The 19,251-nt window shown below is 62.7% G+C and overlaps 2 protein-coding genes across 9 annotated transcripts in view; one reads left to right on the forward strand and one right to left on the reverse strand.

Moving 5' to 3' along the window:
- The window catches only part of LOC114060348 (cytosolic endo-beta-N-acetylglucosaminidase-like), a 9,168-nt gene extending 6,989 nt beyond the window's left edge, over nt 1-2,179 (forward strand). Inside the window, exons 12-18 of the mRNA XM_027889798.1 lie at nt 154-257; nt 492-600; nt 701-873; nt 1,097-1,251; nt 1,351-1,453; nt 1,545-1,659; nt 1,769-2,179. Coding sequence (XP_027745599.1) covers nt 154-257; nt 492-600; nt 701-873; nt 1,097-1,251; nt 1,351-1,453; nt 1,545-1,659; nt 1,769-2,173 — 1,164 coding nt within the window. The 3' untranslated portion in view covers nt 2,174-2,179. The remainder of the gene's footprint in view (nt 1-153; nt 258-491; nt 601-700; nt 874-1,096; nt 1,252-1,350; nt 1,454-1,544; nt 1,660-1,768) is intronic.
- A 727-nt stretch (nt 2,180-2,906) lies between these two features.
- RBFOX3 (RNA binding fox-1 homolog 3) overlaps nt 2,907-19,251 on the reverse strand; it is a 140,650-nt gene continuing 124,305 nt past the window's right edge. For 5 of the 8 annotated variants that reach the window (XM_027889847.1, XM_027889848.1, XM_027889846.1 and 2 more), the window contains 11 exons: nt 10,618-10,869; nt 9,992-10,129; nt 9,547-9,600; nt 8,965-9,057; nt 7,975-8,035; nt 7,689-7,742; nt 7,272-7,404; nt 6,673-6,712; nt 6,042-6,103; nt 5,692-5,770; nt 4,128-4,838 (listed from right to left, as the gene is read on the reverse strand). In XM_027889847.1, the coding sequence (XP_027745648.1) occupies nt 4,794-4,838; nt 5,692-5,770; nt 6,042-6,103; nt 6,673-6,712; nt 7,272-7,404; nt 7,689-7,742; nt 7,975-8,035; nt 8,965-9,057; nt 9,547-9,600; nt 9,992-10,129; nt 10,618-10,836 (978 nt within the window). In that variant the 5' untranslated portion in view covers nt 10,837-10,869 and the 3' untranslated portion in view covers nt 4,128-4,793. Of the gene's footprint in view, nt 4,103-4,127; nt 4,839-5,691; nt 5,771-6,041; nt 6,104-6,672; nt 6,713-7,271; nt 7,405-7,688; nt 7,743-7,974; nt 8,036-8,964; nt 9,058-9,546; nt 9,601-9,991; nt 10,130-10,617; nt 10,870-12,486; nt 12,604-19,251 lie in introns of those variants that run through there. The other 3 variants (XM_027889849.1, XM_027889845.1, XM_027889844.1) reach the window with 3 other exon arrangements.

A 19,251-nucleotide genomic window follows, 5' to 3' on the forward strand; every position in this document is an offset into this window, starting at 1 on the left:
GAGCTTCCATCCCTGGAGAGGGAGATGCTACAGCACATTCCCACAATGTCCTGCCCCACCATGGGAACAGTAGGACTAGGGGGAGCAGGGACAAGGCAGGTGACAAAGTGACTACCTGGTCTGGCCTGTGCTGCTCACCACTCGTCTCTGCAGTCCCTGCGCCTGATCCGGCAGCACAGCCTCTCCGCAGCCATCTTCGCTCCCGGCTGGGTCTATGAGCACCTGGGGGAGGAAAACTTCCTGCAGAACGAGAACAGGTGAGAGTGGCTCAGCAGGAGGTTGCAGGGGAACGGGGCTGGGCCAGGAGGACTGTGGGGCAGCAGGAACAGGGCTGCTGGGACCCTGTGGCTGCCAGGGCACTGTGGCTGGGACACTGGCTGCTGGCCAGGAGCCGGCTGGTCCCACTCTGCCCAGCTGACACGATGCCCTAGGCCATGCAGGGCAGCGACTATAGCGGGGGCCTCTGCCCTGACACCCACCTTTGCCTCCAGGTTCTGGGCTTTGCTGGCCGAGTATTTGCCCACACACAGCATCTGCACGCTGCCCCTCGCCACCTCCTTCAGCCTGGGCATGGGCACCAGCAGGTTCCTGGATGGGAAGGTGGGTGCAGGGAGATGGCTCTGGTCTGGCTGGACTGGGTTGGGAGGGGCAGTGGGTCCCTGCTCTTCAGTCCCCCAGCCCAGCTCTCCCTGTGCTGTAGGATGAAGAGTCTGGGCCCTGGTATGACCTGAGCCTGCAGGAGATCCAGCCCCTGTACCCGGAGCAGCAGGGCAGGTTGAGCACCAGCTGCTGCCTGCAGGACGCCTGGTGTGGGGGCAGCTCCCTGCGGCTGCAGGGGACCATTCCCCCCGGCGAGGAGCGCGTGGCCATCCGGTGAGTTGGGGCAAAGCCCTTTGCCCCCTCCTCAGCACCAGGCTGGTACCATATTGGCACGGCACAGCCTGCGTGGCCCAAGCTGTGTGGCCCCAGGGCCTCATGGCGAGTGAGCTGGGGCTCTGCCCACACTGCCCAGCACACCTAACCCAATGCATCTTTGTTTTTCTCTTTGTCTCTATCTCTCTCTCTCTCTCTCTCTGGGTGGATTTGGGGTCATCAGCCTCTTCTCTTTGCAGATGCCGGCACCCCCCAAGCTCTTCCTGACCCTGCTCTACAAGCTGGAGGGGCCGCAGCCCGATGATTTTGTGGTGGCGCTGGAGGTCACCACCTGGGACTCGGGGACCTGCCTTGAGGGCAACCTCACCTCCCTGCCTGGTGAGGACCCTGTCCCGCCACGCTCTCTGCAGTGAGCACCCTCTGTGGGGCGTGGGACCAGCTCAGTCCCTTGCTCCCTGACCTGTCTTCCTCTTGCAGAGCCCAATGGCCGGCACTACCCCCGGTTCCTCCCGGCTCCTCCGCCTGGACTTGCCAAGCTGCTTGCCGCCTGCCACCGTGGCTCCCACGGCTGGACCAGCCGGTGAGTGCCCTACCTGCATCCTGTCCCCACAGGCAGGCATGAGACACCGTGGCACCCTGGTACCATTCCTGCTCTGCCCCTTCCCTCTCAGGTGCTATGAGCTGGAGCTGCAGGACTGCAGCCTGCGAGACCTCTCTGTGATTGTGTCCCGCCAGCAGCCCAGCCCGCAGGAGACATCCTTCACCTGCCTCCTTGGGGAGGTCCGGGTGAGTGCCTGCCGCTGTCAGCTGGAGCCACCTGCCCCGCCGCCACCCTTGTTCTGGGAGGGTGGGAGGGTGCCTGCTGCTCCTTGACAGCCCTGTGGTTCCCTCGCAGGTGCTGGACACAGCCAGCGTGGCGGCTTCTCCGCCACAGGTGCACAGTGTGACAGCCTCGCAGCTTTGGTGGCAGGAGGGCCCTGAGCCCGAGGAGCTCTCACTCAGCCTCACCCTGCGCTGGTCCTTCCCGCCTGGCCGTGCTGGATGCTTCCGTGTCCTGAGCCAGGGTGCCCGGTGCCGCCGGGGCCAGACGGCGCCGCAGCTGCTGGGGCTGGCGCAGGGCTGCCTGTTCCGTGCCGTGGGGGTGCCGGTGCCGCGGCCGATGCCCGGGCAGTCCTGCCGGCTGGAGCTGCTGGTGGAACCGGTGCTGCGGGACGAGCTGCCCGTGGACCCCGACCGCTGGGGCCGCCTCGTGCTGGTCTATTCTGCACCAGGCAGCGGCACCAGCTCAGACGGGCATTAAAGCAACCGTGGTGCAGCCTGTGTCGTGTTTCCTCCACGCGGTGGGTGGGCTGCGGGTGGGGGACACCAATGGTGGAGGCTGCACTTCATCTCCCGGGGTAGGTGGGTCTCTCTTCTCACGACCTGTGGTTGTGCTCAGCCCTCACCGTGGGGTCCTGCTGGGTGCTGACCAGGGCCCTGTGACGGGCTGGCAGGGACCCCCCCAGATATGTGACCCACCCCCCAGCTCCTGCAGCCCTCACTGCCTGCAAGCTGTGCATCCACAGGCTGGGGCTACTTGTCCCAAGAGCCCCGAGCCCCACACCCCCTCCCCTCGGGGCCCAGCCCAGTGGGGAGCTGCCAGCAGGGCTGGCCACTGTGCCCATCACCGTGGACCCAGCCCAATGCCATCAGCCTGTGCTGCCTCCCCTGAGCATCTTCTGAGGAGGAGAGAAAATTTATAGCAGCAATTATTTTCTCACAGTCTGGTGAGCAAGCAATTAGCAGGCAGGAGCAGGCGAGCACACCCACAGTGGGGTCCCCAGCCACACACCCTCTGCGTGCCGGTCCCGTCCCCAAACAATGCGGGCTCCGATCAGGGTCATCAGTGTCAGCGGTCAGGCAGGAACGCGCTCGGGAACGAATTAGGGCCCTGCACCCCAGTCAAAACCTGAGTCGCCGTGGTTGAAGAAAGAAATCTTTATTAATAATTTCAATAATAATAATAATAATCCTTGTAATAATAATAATAGTAATAATAATAATACTGTTTATTAGGATGGTCACACCTTTAAGCATACAGGATGGGCCGGCGCCAGCCCGCGCGCCGGGGCGGCGCAGGGGTGCTGTAAGGGAGAAGCCAGTACAGCGATGGACGGAGCTTTGTACACGGGGGCGGCGGGGGCTGGGGCTATGTACACCGGGAATAGAAAAGGGGGAGCTCGTCGCTGGGGTGTCAGGGGCGTCTGCAGACTATAAAGTGAGGTTTGAGGAGTGGCAGAGCCACGTGGGTGGGGAGCAGGGGGCTGAGTGTGAAGCCGCCCGTGGGATGGGGCTGCACCCCAGGGTGGGCTCCACAGCACCCCGTGCCATCAGGCACCAGAGCCAGCGTGCCAGCGGCTGCAGCCCGACCCCGGGGCTCGGGCAGGTCTCCATGGGTGATGCAGCGGCTGAGACTTCACGCCCACGGCTGGGGGGTCCCGCTGCCTCGGGGGGGGTGGCTGTGAGCGTGACCCACGCTGCGGAGCAGGCGGGAGTGGGAGCAGGATCGGGGCAGTCCCTGGCCCGGTGTTGGTCAGGGCTGCTCCGGGCAGGGTGGGAGCATGGGGTGGCAGGGATAGAGGGGAGGGGAAGGGGTCGCAAGCGAGTTGCAAGCTCCTCTTAACAAAAATTCCCTTTAAAAGGCAGAGGCTCGTCCCCTGCAACGCCTCAGCACCGCGGCTGCGCCGCCGCCCCAGTTCCACACTGGAGCCGAGGCCACGCACACTTGACACGCTCATGGCCGGCAGCGCCGGGTCTCGGGCAGCACAAAGCTGGGTCTCCACCCTGTCACCCAGTCCCCCGAGCCAGGCAGGGGTGCAACGCTCTGCCGGCACCCCCAGCGCTGCCACACCGGGGAAAGGAAGACGTGGTGCCCAAGCCCTGCGCCTGGGCGGCTGAGGGCCCCGTGGACCCCCACGGACCCCCATGCTGGCTCCCTCCCTGCGGGGCTGTGGGCCGGGGCGCAGCAGGTCCCTCCGGCGCGTCCGGCCGCCGGTGCTTGCCACGGCTCCTCCGGGACTTGCTCGCTCGGTGCGTGTGGACAGTTTGGGACTCACTTGGCTGCTTCCGCTTGGCTTTGTTTTTCTTTTTTTGTTGCTTTGCTTTTAATTTTTTTGTTTTGGGTTTTTTTGTGTGTGTGTGTGAATTTTTTTGCCCTTCCTGGTCCCAGAAGGAAACAGCCGTGGGTTCACTACAACAGAAACAAGAGAGGCAGGTCTTGCTGGAGCAGCCTGGCTGAGCCACCGGCCAGGGGGGACACAGGCACCAACCTGGCCCCCCGAGCCCACACAGCCAGCCCAACCTCATGCACTCAGCTCTGCAGAGCAGCACGGTCAGCCCGGAGAAGTGCTATTGCCCTAGGGAGCCTTAGGGTCCTGTGCCTTCCCCAACCCCATCCGTCTCCAGAGCTGTCAGCAGCCCCCACCAGCTCCTCTCTCTCCTATGGGGGCAGAGGGGCTGCTCGGGAGCTGCCACTGCCCCATGCCCCAGCACCTCGGGCCAAGCATCCCTGTGGGCCGAGCACCCCAGCGGGCTGAGTATCCCCTCCTGCCTCACAGGGGGACGAGCCCTCTGCACTCCAGCCAGGGCAGTGTCTGTGGGGGGACCCTGCACCCCGGCTCTGGGAACGGGGCGCCACTGGGGCCGAGGGCTGGCCCCGTTCCCCGCGGTCCCCGGGGTGGGCAGACGGAGCAGGAGAGGTGTGTGGCGGCGGGACGGAGCGGCTGAGGTAACCCTACAGGTGTGGGGTGCCCGGTGCCAGCCCCGGCCGCCCAGGCAGCGCCCGCGGCTCCTCCGCAGGCTCGGCCTCGGCTCTGGCTGCCTGGTTTGGTTTGGTGCTAGTGAGCATCGGGGGCAGTGGTGGGGGGGCTGGGTCTGTCTTGCTAGTAGGGAGTGAAGCGGCTGTACCCTCCTCGGTATAGACTAGCCTGCAACATCAAAGATGAAAAAAAAGCCAATCAGTATTTGGAGAGAGGCAAAGCCCAGATGTTCCCTTCTTTCCTTTTTTTCTTCTCTGTTTTTTTTTTTTTCCTCTTTCAACTGATAACAAATTGCTGCTGTCCTTGGGACATGAGGATTGGGTAAGGCCAGGGTGCCCAGTGCTGCCCAGGCTCTGTTGTGGCCATGGATACTGCCCTGGGGCCACAGGCTGCCATGTGCCCCAGTCATGGCACTGCCACAGTGTGCCTGAGGAGCCTGTCCCCATCCCTGCTGTGGCACGGGGTTGGAAACCACCAGGATGGAGTGCCCACGGCCCCTCACTAGTGGCTGCCTGGGGCTGGGGGTGCCAAGCGAGTAAAAAAAGGCAGAGAAAGGTGGGTTGGCTTTGAGATGCCACCCATAAGTGAGATTTTTCATCTTTGATGCTGTCAGAGCTAGCCAAGAGCTGTGGCACACGGTGAGCTGCAGTGCTCCCTGTGTGTGGCTCTACATGGGGGCCTGGGGACAATGCCCTGCACTGGGATGAGAGCGGGGGTCCCAAACACCAGGCAGGGCCCTGGGACACTGACCAGGCAGCTGGCACGGGGGGCAGCCAAGCCCCCGGGAAGCAGAGTGCGTGGGCAGGACTATGCAGGGTGTGAGGGGTGCACGGAGCAGAGGTGCAGGGTGGGGGTCTCCTCTCCTGCAGACAGAGCCAGGCAGGGGCTGCGCTGTCCCCGCTCCCCTCCCACACTCCCCGTGTGCGGGGGTGCCCGTGTCCTGCAGGCTGCCGTGCTGGCCCCCTCCCCGGGCTGGCTGAAGCCCCCTGGAAGCAGAGGAAGGCCGAGGGGCTGCTCTTACCATGGTGCCGATGCTGTACGTGGCGGCGGGGCCGATGGTGTGGTGGTAGGGGTCTGCTGCTGCGTACACTCTGCCGTAACTAGGAGCAAACACAGTGCTGGGCGTTAGTCACAAGAGTGGGGGTCCTGTCTCCCCTTGGAGCTCCCCTGCCCAGCTGTGCCTGGGAGCCCCCCGGAATCTCCCTGATTCCCCCTCCAGTGGTGCCAGCCCTTTCCAGTCCCAGCTCTGTGGGAAGCGCAGGGGTCCCAGTTTGCAGGACACCCTCCCCATGGCCACCCTGTGGCGCACAGAAGCTGGGAGTGTCAGAGTGGGCAGTGCAGGGGGTGACACAGGGTCACGGCGGTGCTTACCTGTCACTGTACGCTGCCGCTGCTGCCGCGGGCTGGGCGTACCTGTAGGCAGCATAGCCCCCCTGCAGGGAGAGAGACTGGTCAGGGGGCAGCACCCACCATGGGGGGGACCAGGGTGAGGGCAGCTGGGTGACCCACTGCACTGCACACAGCAGTGGTGAGGCCTGTGGGGAGCCAGTGCTGGTGCCACCGGGCATGCAGCAGCCTCATTACCATTCCCCAGGGGCTTTCACAAACATTAACCTTAAAAAATTAAATTTCAGAGGAGAGAATGTCACCTCCCCACTCGCTTTAATGAGGTGTCATGTTAGGTAAATCCTTCAGCAACCGCCTGAAATATTGCCACTGGCTCCTCAGACACAGAGGTTAAACATGGGTGTAAGGCACTGACACCGTAAATCCCACATGGTGCTGGCCCTGCGAGGGGTCTGGCGGGCACAGGACAGGGCACAGGACCCTGTGCAGCACCACCCAGATCGCTCCAGAGGAGCCACACTCTGTTCATGTTCTGCCTCCCAGGAAAAGGGGTTGGCAGGGGCAGAGCCGACCATAGAGATGCCCAGTGCTGCCTGCTCCCTGCCCTGGCACAGGGTCCCCGTCATGGCCCAGCCCTGGGCACAGTGTCACTTACATAGATCTCAGCTCCGTAGAACCCGTCCTGGTAGACGACCCTGGAAATGAGGTGGAGGTGTCACAGCCCGGCCAGTGTCCCCAGACGAGGGGAGCAGAATGAGGGTGGTGAACGAGGGGAGCTGCCTCAACAGCGCAGCTGAGGGGTGAGGAGTTGTTGTGCAGGTCCCCGAGGACATGTCCAGGCTGGGACTCTGGGCAGGGACCTAGGGATGGGTGGAGGGCATGGCCCAGGGCCCCAGGAGTGCTCCAGGGATGGAGGAGTCTGGAGCATGATAGCTGCTGGGAACAGCTGAGCAGCTGCAGATGGCCATGGCCATGTCCGTGCCCAGCCGTGTGTGCCAGGAGAGGGTTTCCATCAAACCAACCATCCTGGCTGGAATAACATCCCGTGCCTTAGGGCACAGGAGGCTGGTGAGTGTGTGGGTCACCCTGAGGGCAGCACCCTGGGGGCTGCAGAGAGTCCATGGCCAAGCAAGTGCTGTGGGAGCTGCAGCACGTTCCCCATGTGTCAGACACTGGTGATGCTGCTGCAGACCCGGAGCAGTGTGGCAGCACCCGCCCCCCACCCCGAGCAGGGCCCCTGCCGTGGCTACTCACGCGCCGTAGGTGGGGATGGGAGGCGGTGGCGGTGCAGCTCGGAAGGTGTTGTAGACGGCGCGGCCCCGGCCCCGTAGGTGTGCCCCTCGGTAGGCCACGGCTGTCCCCGTGGTGGGGTATGGGAACCCCGTTACTGTGGGAGGAGGGGACACACGTGGGCTTTCCACAGCAGGTCTGCAGAGCTGCAGCGGGTCATCAATGACAGAGCCCACCTCTGCACCCCTGCCTGTCAGGGACATGGCCCCGTGGGGACGCTGGGCAAGGGGATGGGATGGGGGGAGCAGTCCTGGCAAAGGCACAGGACAGGGAGAGGGATTGGGGGCTGCTTGCTGTGCTGAACAGTGGCAAGGTTGGACACAATGCAGAGCTGACGTTTGGGGGGCACCTGCAGCAGGGATGGCTGCAACCTGGTATTACCTGCGTAGAATTCGGGGCCATAGACTGCTCCCACCACTGGGTTCAGCTTCCAGCCTGTGGGCAGAGAGAGCCAGTGAGGACAGAGCACTGCTCCTGTGGCACTCCAAGGGGCCACAGCCCCGTAGCTGGGCAGGGGCGTACCCCCCCAGGCTGTACACCTGCACTGGGCAGGGGTGGCTGCTCTCCACACAGGAGGATGTTCACAGTCAGAGCAGCCAGGCAATGAGTGTGGCCAGGGGACGCCCCTGCCCACTGCAGTCCCTGCTCTCTGGACACTGGCCCTTACCGTTGGTGTAAGGGTTGGCCACCTTCTTGTTGGTCATGACGCGGGCTGTGGCATTGTTCACCTGCAGAGAGAGGGACAGGGGCTCAGTGCCTGCGGCCGTGGGGCTGCCGAGGCCGTGGTCCAGAGGGCCCTCTTGGCTGTGCTTGGCGCATCTCGCTGCTGCTTCAGGTGCCGGAGCAAAGGATGCCGACTGCAGCAGAGCTGTCACGAGGCAAGTCTCTGCCCGCAGCTGCCCCACCGTCCACAGACCGGCTCATACCCCCATCCAGACCAGGCTCCTGGCTCCAGCAACGAGCGTGGGTCAGGCTGGTGGCTGGTGCCCCGAGTGCCGCGGTGCCATGCTCAGGCCTGGCTTTGTTGGACCATGTTTTCCCCATCCATGGGGCATTGCTGTGCCCTGCCAGGCTCCTTCCCTGCCCTCAGCACTGCTGGGATGTTTTGTCCCATTCCCTCTGCCATGTGCCACCCTGCTTCCCACTGCTTGCCGGCCACCAGTGAGGAGCTGCTGACAAATGGGCAGAGCCTGATGCCTGTGCCAGGCTTGGAGAAATCAAAGCCTCCAGGGTCAGGTAGCCTCCGGCATTGTGGGTGCGGAGCCCTGAGTGGATCCTCCCTCCTGGCACAGGTCAGGTGGGAATGGCACACTGAGCAGAGCCCTAAAGCTCCCTGCAGAGTGCGGGGCAGCTGCGCAGCAGGCACAGGGCTGTGTGTGTGGGTGGGGGGTCTGCCAGACCCATCTGTACCAGGCAGAACACAGCCCCAGCTGAAACCCGGCGCTCCCTGCACATGGGAGGTTCCTTTGGGCCAAGCGATGAACTCCCTGGCAGCTGGCACACATGCTCCTGTGCCACATTCAGGGACACATGCACACGCCGGGCACAGCTCCCCAGGGGCACCCAGGACCCAGAGCTGCCCTCAAGCACCCCGCAGCCCGGGCAGGGGACACGCACACGCAGGCATGGCACGGCACTAGCACACTTATCTGAGCACCTCAATCTTCCGGCCCTCTACGATGGTGCCATTCAGCTTCTCCCGTGCCCGGTCGGCATCTGTGCTAGTTTCAAAAGTTACAAACCCAAAACCCTGTGAGCAGAGGAGAAAAGGAGAAAGAAAGACAGAGAGAGAGACAGAGAGAGGGTGCGGGGACAGAGAGAGAGAGGGGGTGAATCAGGAGAGCTGGCGCAGAGGTGAGGCTGCCACAGTGCAGAGATGGAGAGCCCGGGCTGGGGTCCTCGCGGGGGCTGGGGGTCCCGGCTGAGGCCCCAGCATCGCCCACAAGCTGGGAGAAAAGTTTGGGAGAGGGGCACAGAAAATGGGGAAGATACAACAGAGACATCCAGACACAGAGGGACATGAGCTGCCTGAGGGGGGGCAGAGCAAGCCCTTCCTTCCCTCCAGTGCCAGGACCACCCCAGCCAGTGCAGGAGCTGCCTCGAGATGGGCCATCCCATGCCAAGACCCCATGGGGCAGGAGAGGAGGGGAGAGCAGGTTACAGCACTGCCAGGCAATCTGGCTGCGCTGACCCCCTCCCCAGGACTCACCATACCGTGCCATGTGTGGGCAGCACTCACCTTGGAGCCCCGCTCATTGAAAATGATCTCCACATCCAGTATCTTCCCGAATTGCTGCAAGTGGAGAGAGCAGAACGGTGAGTGCTTGTAAAGCCCCCGGCCCCACACCCGGGGCTGCTGGCATGGGGCTCTGTGCCAGGGGCTGCCTGGGGGGCCGGGCCCAGGGACCCTCAGGGCCATGCAGGGAAAAGCCCTCACCCCTCCCATGGCTCCCACTCTGCCAGGACTTTGGGAGTGTCACCCAAAATCTCATTAGCCAGCAGTGCTCTTGAGTCTTAATGAGGGCCAGGAAGGGGACAGTGAAGGAAGACAAGGGCTGTGCCACTCCCTGCTCCACACACAGGACGGGCCCTTGGAAGGGGACAGTGTCAGTGTCCCGATGGTGACACAGAGCAGCACTGAGCAGAGAGCAGGTGACATGGTGGCTGGATGGGGCCGGACTCACCCCAAACATTTGCCGCAGGTCGGGGTCCCGGAATCGGAAGGGGATGTTGGAGACGTGTAACCTCTTAGGCTGCTGCTTGTCTGTGTTGTCTGAGGAATGTAGCTGCTGGCTGTCTGTCTGTGCCGCCTCGTCTGTCTGCTGTGGGAGGCACCACCACCATCAGCCCCTGGCCATGCCAGACTCATGTTCCCAGTGGGGTTCCAGTCTTGGGGAAATGTCCCCCTGCTTGGCCCTGCCTGTCCCCAGGGACACCCCGAACCCTGGAGTCCCCAAGCCTCTGGCAGTACCCCATGGGTGTCTTTCCATCCTGGTGAGCCGGGGAGATGATGGCAGGGCTGTGGGGGTGCCGATACTGCCTGGGGGGCCATGTGGAAGCACTGGAAAATGCTGAGCTCAGCGCTTTGCCAGTGCTGAGTTCCCGCCCTGTAATTGCCATGATCTGGTGGATCGGAGCCAAGCAGGTGGATTACAAGTGATTAGAAATGGCAGGGGGGCTTTGAGGGGAGGTGATGGTGGGGACACCCATCCCAGTGCCCCGTGGGACTGCAGCCAGGCAGTACCACTGCCCCAGCACCCTCCCAGATGCTCCAGCAATGCCCTGGGCCCCCCGTACCCCCTGCCCTTACCGGTACTGTCTGTGTCCCTGCTATGGACTGTGTGCTGGCGTCGCTGCCCGGCTGCTCGGCGTGGCTCTGTGCTGGTGTGTAGAGGGTCATGGAGTGCTCCGGTACTGTGCTCTGCCCCGAGTAGTCCTGCGTGGGGTGTGGGTGCGGTGGTGCGTACTCTGCGGGGATCCCGTTCTGGGGGGGCGGGGGGTACTGGGCCGGGGGGTAGGGCTGAGCCATCGCGTCCGGCGGAGCCGTGGCGTCCTGGTTACCCTGCCGAGAGAGTGGCACCGTCCCCCTGAGCTGCTGCTGTACCTGGGGTGCCCGGGCTGCCACCTGCCCACAGATGGAGTCCTGGTCCCCGCAGCCAGACCCAGGCCCCCCCACCCCACCGCTCCGCAGCCCCCCCCAAACCATGACCTGTCTCTGTGCTGCAGTGGCTCTGGGCTCACGTTTCTGGCAGCTGAGCCCCAATCCTCTCCCCCTCTGAGGCCCTGTCTACCTAATGCACTGGGGTTTAGGTAGGAGGATGGGCACTCCTCTGTGGGGTTTAACTCCTGAAGTTGTCACATCTCTATCCCTGGGGGGGGAGACCCAGGAAAACCCCATTTTGAAGCCCAACATGGGGCAAAGCAGAGCCTGACTGGCAGCATTGCTCTGGGGGGGCTGCACAGCACTGGCACCTGCCAGTGTCCCAGTGCCAGTGGTGGTAGTGAACGGGAGCAGGGCTGGGCAGGCAGGGAGGGGAGGCAGGGAGGAATGCTGATGGTCCCTTGGCAAACACCATACAGGGATCAATTAACTGCTAAATATTTGATTAGGCCTTTTGCTCTAAGCAGCGGGCCTGGCTGCCCCGGTCAAACCGGGTGAGCTGCACCCATGCCAAGGGCCGAAGACTGTTGGGGGTTTGTAGGGGGCTGCCACAGCCTGCACCCCTCCTACACACCCACCTATTCCCCCAGTGTCCATCTTCACAGCCCAGTGTGCCCCCGTCCCCCCTCCCACCGGTGTGTGCCCCACACAGCTGCCCCCACGGCCGCAGCCCCCACCGGCAGCCCCGAGGCCACGCACGGCAGCGCCCGCAGCCCCCCCGGTGCTTTACAACGTGCCGTGGCAGCCTCTCGCCCGTGAAATCCATCTGTGGCTCAGCCTGCAGAGACAAGCTCCTTAATTGTGTGTGTGGCCGATTTATGCTGCTGGGGGACGGCAGAGGGTTGCAGGGGGACGCGCTGGCGGCCGCCATCCCCAGCCCGCAGGGCCGTCGCGCCTGCGAGGGCGGCAGCGGAGCCGCGCCGGGGACGCATGGAAACCCGGTGGGAATAGCCCCAATAGCTGCAGATCTGCAAGTCATCGGCAGCACCGGCAGCGCCTGCCTGTGCTGACTCAGCTGCTCGGGGATACGCCAGCCTGACGCACCTGCCAGCGCGGGCCGGGGCTGCTCCGCTGCAGGAGCCAAGCCCATCGCCACTGCTGCCCTGACACGGGCAGCCAGGAACTGCTTCTGCCCACACCACTCCTGCCCCCACTGCAGGTGCTAATGCCACCTGGCAGGCTGGAGGGTTCCATCCAAACCTGCTCCAGGGAGCAGGCAGACACCGACAGTCACAGCGGTCACACCTCCAGTGTGACCCTGCCTGCTGCATCCCTAATTCCCAGCACCAATCTTTCCCTTGCCTGCATGCACAGAGAAAGGAGCAGCCCACATTCCTCCTGCCTGCTACCCACTGGACACTCATCCTGGCTGTTACCACAGCCACGATCAGCCACCACCATGTGGGGACGGGGGGCAGGGGGACGCAGATGGGTGCCGGGGCAGGGACTGTCCCGACCTGCCCAGATCTTGGGCCCTGCTGGCCCCTCATCAGCCTGTCCCGACAGCCACGTTCATACCAATTATTAACTAGGGCTGTCGCAGAGCCTGTCAACCTGGGTATTATTTCATTCAGGGACCGTTAGGTTCCCCCGGTTGCTGCTCACAGCTCTGGGGCTGCGGGTGCTGCAGAGATGCAAATCCACGGCTCCCAGCGCCTCTCACCTGCTCCCAGCCCCTCTCACCTGCCCCCAGCGCCTCTCACCTGCCCCCGCCCCCCTCACCTGCCCCAGCCCCTCTCACCTGCCCCAGCCCCTCTCACCTGCCCCCAGCCCCTCTCACCTGCCCCCAGCCCCTCTCACCTGCCCCCAGCCCCTCTCACCTGCCCCCAGCACCCGGCCAGCCCCAGCAGGGACAGGGCTGCTCAGTCGGTGGCGGGGGCTGGGGGCGAGGGTTCCATGGGGAGGGGGATGCTGGTGAGTTTGGTTGTGTGATGCTTGCTGACATCACAGGGAAAAAGCCGCTGCTCAGCTCGTACCCCACACTGCCCACACTACTGGAACAGCCCATCCCCGGGCAGTCCTGGGCAGTGAGGGTCTCCCTGCTCCTCCCAGGTGGTTATTGTGGCCCCTTCTCAGGGTCCTCCCTGTACTGAGCACTCAGGGGTCCTGGAGGACCCAGCTCTGCAGCTCAGAAGAGGCAGCCCAGGTGCTCCCAGCCTGGTGTGCCTGGCCATGTGGGGAGTCTGTGGCACAGTGCTGGCCCATGGGTGCTGGGCACAGGGGCTCTGACACACGTCCCTTGCTCCCACAGTACCTGTTCCTCCCTGGGGCGTGGGAATGCTCCCACGTGGTGCTTTTGGCACTTGCAATAAAAGAAATGCTGATCATTAATAGTCCTTGGCCTCATTTAAAACGAGACAGATCAGTGCAGTGTCGGAGCCTGGAGCAAAGCTGGTGGCATTTAACATGGCACAGGAGACACAAGTAGTGCCCCACCATCTCCGCTGCCTCCACCTGCTTGCGCAGGAACTGCCAGGACTGTGACACGTCACACCACGGCCCCAGGGACAGCAGGGGAGAGGCTGGGATGGGGAGCCCAAGTTCCCCTGTGCAACATCCCCTGGGCAGTGTTCTCTGTATGGTGTCCCCTGCCCAGTGGCTGCTGCCTGGCATCCCCTCTGTGGTGTCCCCTGCCCTGCCCACGGCTCAGTCTCACACCACCAGCCCTGCGCAGCGGCTGCTGCAGCAGGCAGGGGGTAGATATCATCTTTAGCTGATTAAATGTCCCTCATTAACGAGTTTCTTTAATTAATGAAGTTTTTTTTGTTTGCTCCACTTGCTTTCTCCCCCTGTACTCTGCCTCCTCAGCACAATCCAGGCCATTTCCTTTCAAGTCATTTAGTGTGTGGGGCCGGTTCCTGCCGACGCCGCACTTTGGTGATTGTGCCTGTCAGCTTGGGGATGACAATGCCATTTCCCACATTTGCTCCTTTTTAAGAAAATAACGCACTGAGAGCCCTCAGACCCAGAGAATGGGTCAGAGCCATCAGTCGAGTGCAGAGCCCTGTGCTAACAATGGGGTACCCGCTGGCCACAAGTACCCTGTGATGGGCCCCCAAACCTTGCCCACGACAGGCGTCCTGCCAGCACAGAGTGACGGGGCCATGGGTGAGTGCCTGGGGTTATTGGTCGCTCACCAGCACTTGTACCCTGCTGCCACCAAGGCCACAGCCACCACAGACGTGTCTAATTTCCTCTAAAGCCTCATGGACACCCTGCTGCTTTGTCCTGGCCCCACTCCCATCTCCAGCCCATGCAACTCCCACCAGCCAGCTCTGCCTGCAGCTGGGCCCTTCCTGCACTACGCAGTGTGGATGGTGCAGAGGCAGCACGGCACAGCATTGCCCAGTCACAGCACGACACCACCCAGGCATGGCACGGCACTGATCGGCCATGGCATGACACTGCCCGGCCATGGCTTGGCACTGCCCAGTCATGGTTGAACCTGCTCAGTCACAGCACCACCTGGTCGTGTGCAGCTGGAATGTGGAGTTGGAGCAGCTGGAGAGGGGACACAGTCCTGTCACCACACACCTCCCCACCCTGACAGTGGTCTCTACTTCTGGCAGCTGTCCCACTCCTCCTGCTGGGAACCAGACACCTCATGCAAGGGGGAAATGAGGCCAAGGTCCTCCTCCCACCACAGCATCTGCAGAGGCCCCCCCAGGTGTTCCTGCAAGCTGCAGAGAGCGCCTCAGTGGGCACATCCCACAGGCAGGGCAGGCAGGGCAGGCAGGGCAGGCAGAGAGTGCAGGCAGAAAGCACATTGCTGTGACCTGGAGTGGCTTCTGCCCGCTCACTGAGGACTGCCTTGCCACATTGCAAGGCAGCCTGAGGTCACTGCTGGGCTCAGGGAAGGGTGTTGAGCAATTCCCGAGGTCTCCTGGGGACCTGTGCCTGCCAGCAGGACTCAGAGCAGGCAGCAGCCAGGCAGGCTGATGGGACCACCTGCCCTTGTGCCCACCACTCCAGAGCAGGGCAATGTAGCACGCTGGGCAGCAGACATGGGCTCAGCAAATGCCCCAATGGAGGCAGGAAGGTCCTGGCATGGCCCCCACATGCCCCCCATGCAGCCTGTGCCCCTGCAGCCATCACCGTGCCCAGCACGGCTCATCTGCGTGACAGCCACAACGTCCCCCCTTCGACCCGGCAGCTCGTTCATGCTAATGACTGTCAACATGAAACAGAGGCCGTGAAGGGGAAGAAAATTACTCCCTGAAAAGGAATTGACTGATCCCCGTCATTTCTCACGGAACCACTGACCTGTGAATATTTCATTACCCCAAATGCTGCACCATCCATACAAAGCAGCACCCGGCCCTGCACAGGCACCGGCCGAGGAGCTCCCGGCTGCGGCGGAGCGGGGTCGGGGTGCTCACCCTGGGGACTGCCCTGGCCCCAGGAGGGACCAGCCCTGCCCACCGTGGGGACAAGTGGGAGGTTGGTGGCAGGTTGCTTCTCCCCAGAGTGGGGCCAGAGCCCACAGAAAGTTGGGTAGGACCGTGAGGAAGGACCCAGGGGAAGGAGCAGGGAAGGAGTGAGGAGCTGTGGGGACCAGAGGCGGCAGCCGCCGCGCTGGATGTCTTCGTCACCGAGGCGCAGGGAGGGGTGAGAGGCTGGTAATGGCATCTGCCAAGGATGCTCCGGTGGGAAGGGAGTGCTGCAGAGAGCAGCAGGGCTGGTGGGGCCAGGTGGGACCCGAGGGGCAGCAGGGATGGTGTGAGAGGAGGAGGAGTCGAGGGGAGCAGGGCAGCCTGCTGGTGTGGGAAACACCATTTTTCTGAGCTGCCACATATTGTCCAGGCACCTTCCGTTCCCCCTTCCCTGCTCCTACCCTTGGCCCCCCTGAGCCCTTGTCAGCAGAGTCAGGGCTGGACGCTGCTGTCCCTCTGTCCACAGGAGCCTGGGGAGGAAGGATGCAGCGGTGGCAGCCATGTGACATCCAGGAGTGGGGATGAGATGAGATGCTGGCCTGGGCACACACCTCCGCACGTGCCCCCATCACCTCCAGTGCAGGGCAGGGGGACCACAGTCCGGCCCCAGCTCCTGGCTCTGCCAGCTGGAAACTTCGGAGCTGAGGCTGCATGAAATATTCATGAAGTAAATGGTGCAATTTCATCTGCATTCAGCCAACTTCATGTATATTTCAGAGTATTATGAAATGATAATGTTGTGTAACCGAGGCGAGACGGGGGTGCTTGGGGGGGCTCCTGGCCACCCCCTGCCTGCGTGGTCGACAGCTCCCAGCTCGCTCGCCCCTGTGCCGCTGCACCAGGAGGGACTGATGGCTGCGTTACCGCCGGAGATGTGGCAGGATTAGGCGCAGCAGTGGGAGGAACAGAGCTCTGGGACACGTGGCACTCTGCTCCCTTCTGAGCAGGGCCTGGAATCTCTGGTGGGGTCAGGGCTCACCCGTGGCAGCTTGTGGCATTGTCAGCGACGCCAGGGCTCACCTGCAGCAGCCCCCAGCATCATCGGCGGTGCAGGTGACATTCCTGGCACAACTCTTCCTTCAGGCACACTGGAGCAAGTCACACCTGGTCTACTCAGTGTTGGCCGGGATTCTCAGCAGCATTTGGTCCCCAGTGGCCACCAAAATGTTGGGACAGGTGGCACATAAGGTACAAACTTGGCTGCAGAGTGCAGGAAAGGGTTAGAGGGGAGTCCACCAGAGCTACCTGCTCCTCCTGAGCCCTCCAGGCACCAGAGTGTTGAATGCTGGTGCCCAAGCACTGCACAGCTCAGCACACCAGGGTGACCTGTCTGCTGCTCCAGCAGTCCTGGGAGCAGCTGCTGTGTCCCCCTGCTGGCAAGGGCTGGGGGCTCTAAACCCCTTGTGTGGAGCTGTCAGAGCCCAGCTGGATCCAGGCAGCTCCACACAACACAAGCAGTGGGGTGAATGGCCACGTCCACCGGCCTCATGCCTTCCTGCCAGCTCCATGCCAGCTCCACTGCCATCCCACATCTGGTCCCAAAGCTCACAGGGCTCAAGGAGCCCTGCTGGACTCTGGGTCTGATCCTGTAGAGCCCCTCACACCACAGAGCCCGCTCGTGGCCCCTGTCCCAGCCACATCTTTGCTGATGCGCTGGGGCTCTGGCACAGCTGCTGGCACGGCCAGTGTGGGCACCTGGGGCACCACGGACCCATGTGCTTGCCCGGACAGCGCTCCCACACAGCCCTCTCTAATAGGCAGCCAGGAGCATAATTTTTCCTCTAATTACATATTCAGCACTTCTGAGAAAATGAGATTTTGGTAATTCAATTGGACTGAGAAGCAGCGCTATAATAAAATGAAATTTGTAACAATCGCGCAGTTAAATTAGTTAAATGGAGAGGAAGGAGCTGTGGAAAATTGACCCCTCGATCTCCTAAAGACTAATCAGACATTTGAACCGGGTTGTGCTAACAAAGCCCCCAGGGTGTGCGGCACAGAGAGAGGGGAAACTAGAGATGCCACGAGGGAAGAGCTGGAAAACAGCCGGGACCTTGCGGTGCCGCAGAGGGGACGCTCCTGCTCCAGTCCTGGGGTGGGCCAGGATGGGATTGGTGGGGAGGGTGCCACGCTGGTGCTGTGGCGCCATACTGGTGCCATGCCCTCTGTGGCACTGGCCATCTCCAGGGCTTGGCCAAGTAGGTGCTGGCAATGGCTGTGCTGTGGAGGCCGCTGTCCCCACGCTGCATCCTCGCTGAGTGCACAGAGGGTGACGGACGGTCCCTCTCTGCCAGCAGGGACTGCAGGGACATGAGCACCTGTGCCCTGCAGTGGGACCAGCCCTGAGTGGGAACAGGCACTGCAGGACACCTGGACAGGGACAACACAGCACGCTGGGCGTGTGGGGGAGGAGCATCCCACAGGCTGGAGGGGCTCTGCGGCAGGTACAACGTAATTAGCCTCAATATTTATCTTGCTGTTCCTCTTTATTTTTTCTTGTGAAAGAAAAGGAGAAAAAGACGAGTTTCTCATTTGCAAGTTAATTAGTCTAATTACCTCTAATTAAGAGCTCCCCACACAATGCAGATCACAAATAAGCTGCCACTGTCGCCTGCTCCCACTCTTCTCTCCCCAGTTTTGATTTTTCACAGGAGCTGTTTGAAGGCTGCAGCCGGAGCTGTGGTGGAGAGATGCCGAGTGGGTGCAGCCAGGGATGGGGGAGAGATGTGGGATCCCACAGTCTGGGGCTGCTCCCCTGCATGGCTGGTGCCTCCAGGCACGCAAAGGGACGGTCCCGCTGCTGCTCCCCTGGGGGACCCCAGCCCGGAATCAGGGCTCAGCTCACCCTGGGGAACTCCAGCCTGGAGCCAGGGCTCAGTCTGGCTCTCTGACCCTGCACCAGAGCAGGACCCATGCAACCCTCCCCTGATTCCCTCCCTGGGAAGCTCCTGCACACATAAGGGGCTTTGTCCACACACCCCGACTGGTGCTGCTGTTGAGGGACGAGTGGGTACAGCTGGTACCTGTGTGTCCTGCCAGGCAGCTGGAGTGGGGATGCAGCTGGAGTGGGGATGCAGCCAGCACAGCCCTGGCTCGTGGCTCAGACCCGGAGGATTGAGCTGTTTCCACCAGCACAGTGTGTCCCCAGACACGACCCAGCCAGCCTGGGTGAAAAGATGGGGATAGGAATATACTGGAAAACACAATCCTCACCAAGCTCTGCAGGCTTACCCTGACAACTCCCCAAAACTGCCTGCTTCCCTGGCAGCACCGGCCTGGATGCTCAGGAAGCTACCAGGGGGGCAAAGTGACAACCTGGGCTCGGGACACTAGCTGGGTACAGCAGGGCTTGTATGGGATTTGGGAACTGCACCTGGCACCTGGATGGCAGTGCCCGCAGCACCAGGCGATGCCTGTCCTGTGGCGGCCACCACAAACCTGTCACCTGCTCCCTGCTGGCTGCAGGAACACTGAGGGAGGTGGTGCAGGTCAAAGCCCTGCCAGGGATGCCCAGGGGCAGCAGAGGGGTGAACCCTGCCGCAGCCCCCAGCTCCCAGCCCGCAGCTCCCAGCCTGCTCAGTGGTACCAGTAGCCACGGCAGGGCCAGGACTGCAGAGCCCCATGCCACACGCTGCCAGGCTCACACTGGGAAGATCCAGTTCCTTCCTTAGGCATTTGGTTCCCTTCTGAGTTCAGGTGCCCTTCCCAGCCTTCCCAACACTGGCACTTCCCCAGGGCTCCCCACACCCTCCTGGCACCCAGCCCCACACCTGCCTGCCGAAACCTGCTGCACCAAAGGGACTAACAGCCTTCCTGGAGGAGCTGCAGTGCCCCTTGGTGCCCCCAGCTC

The sequence above is a fragment of the Empidonax traillii genome, unplaced genomic scaffold (assembly GCF_003031625.1).
Source record: "Empidonax traillii isolate 1590-97213 ecotype Southwest subspecies unplaced genomic scaffold, ASM303162v1 scaffold272:size679582, whole genome shotgun sequence".
Taxonomy (NCBI): Eukaryota; Metazoa; Chordata; class Aves; order Passeriformes; family Tyrannidae; genus Empidonax; species Empidonax traillii.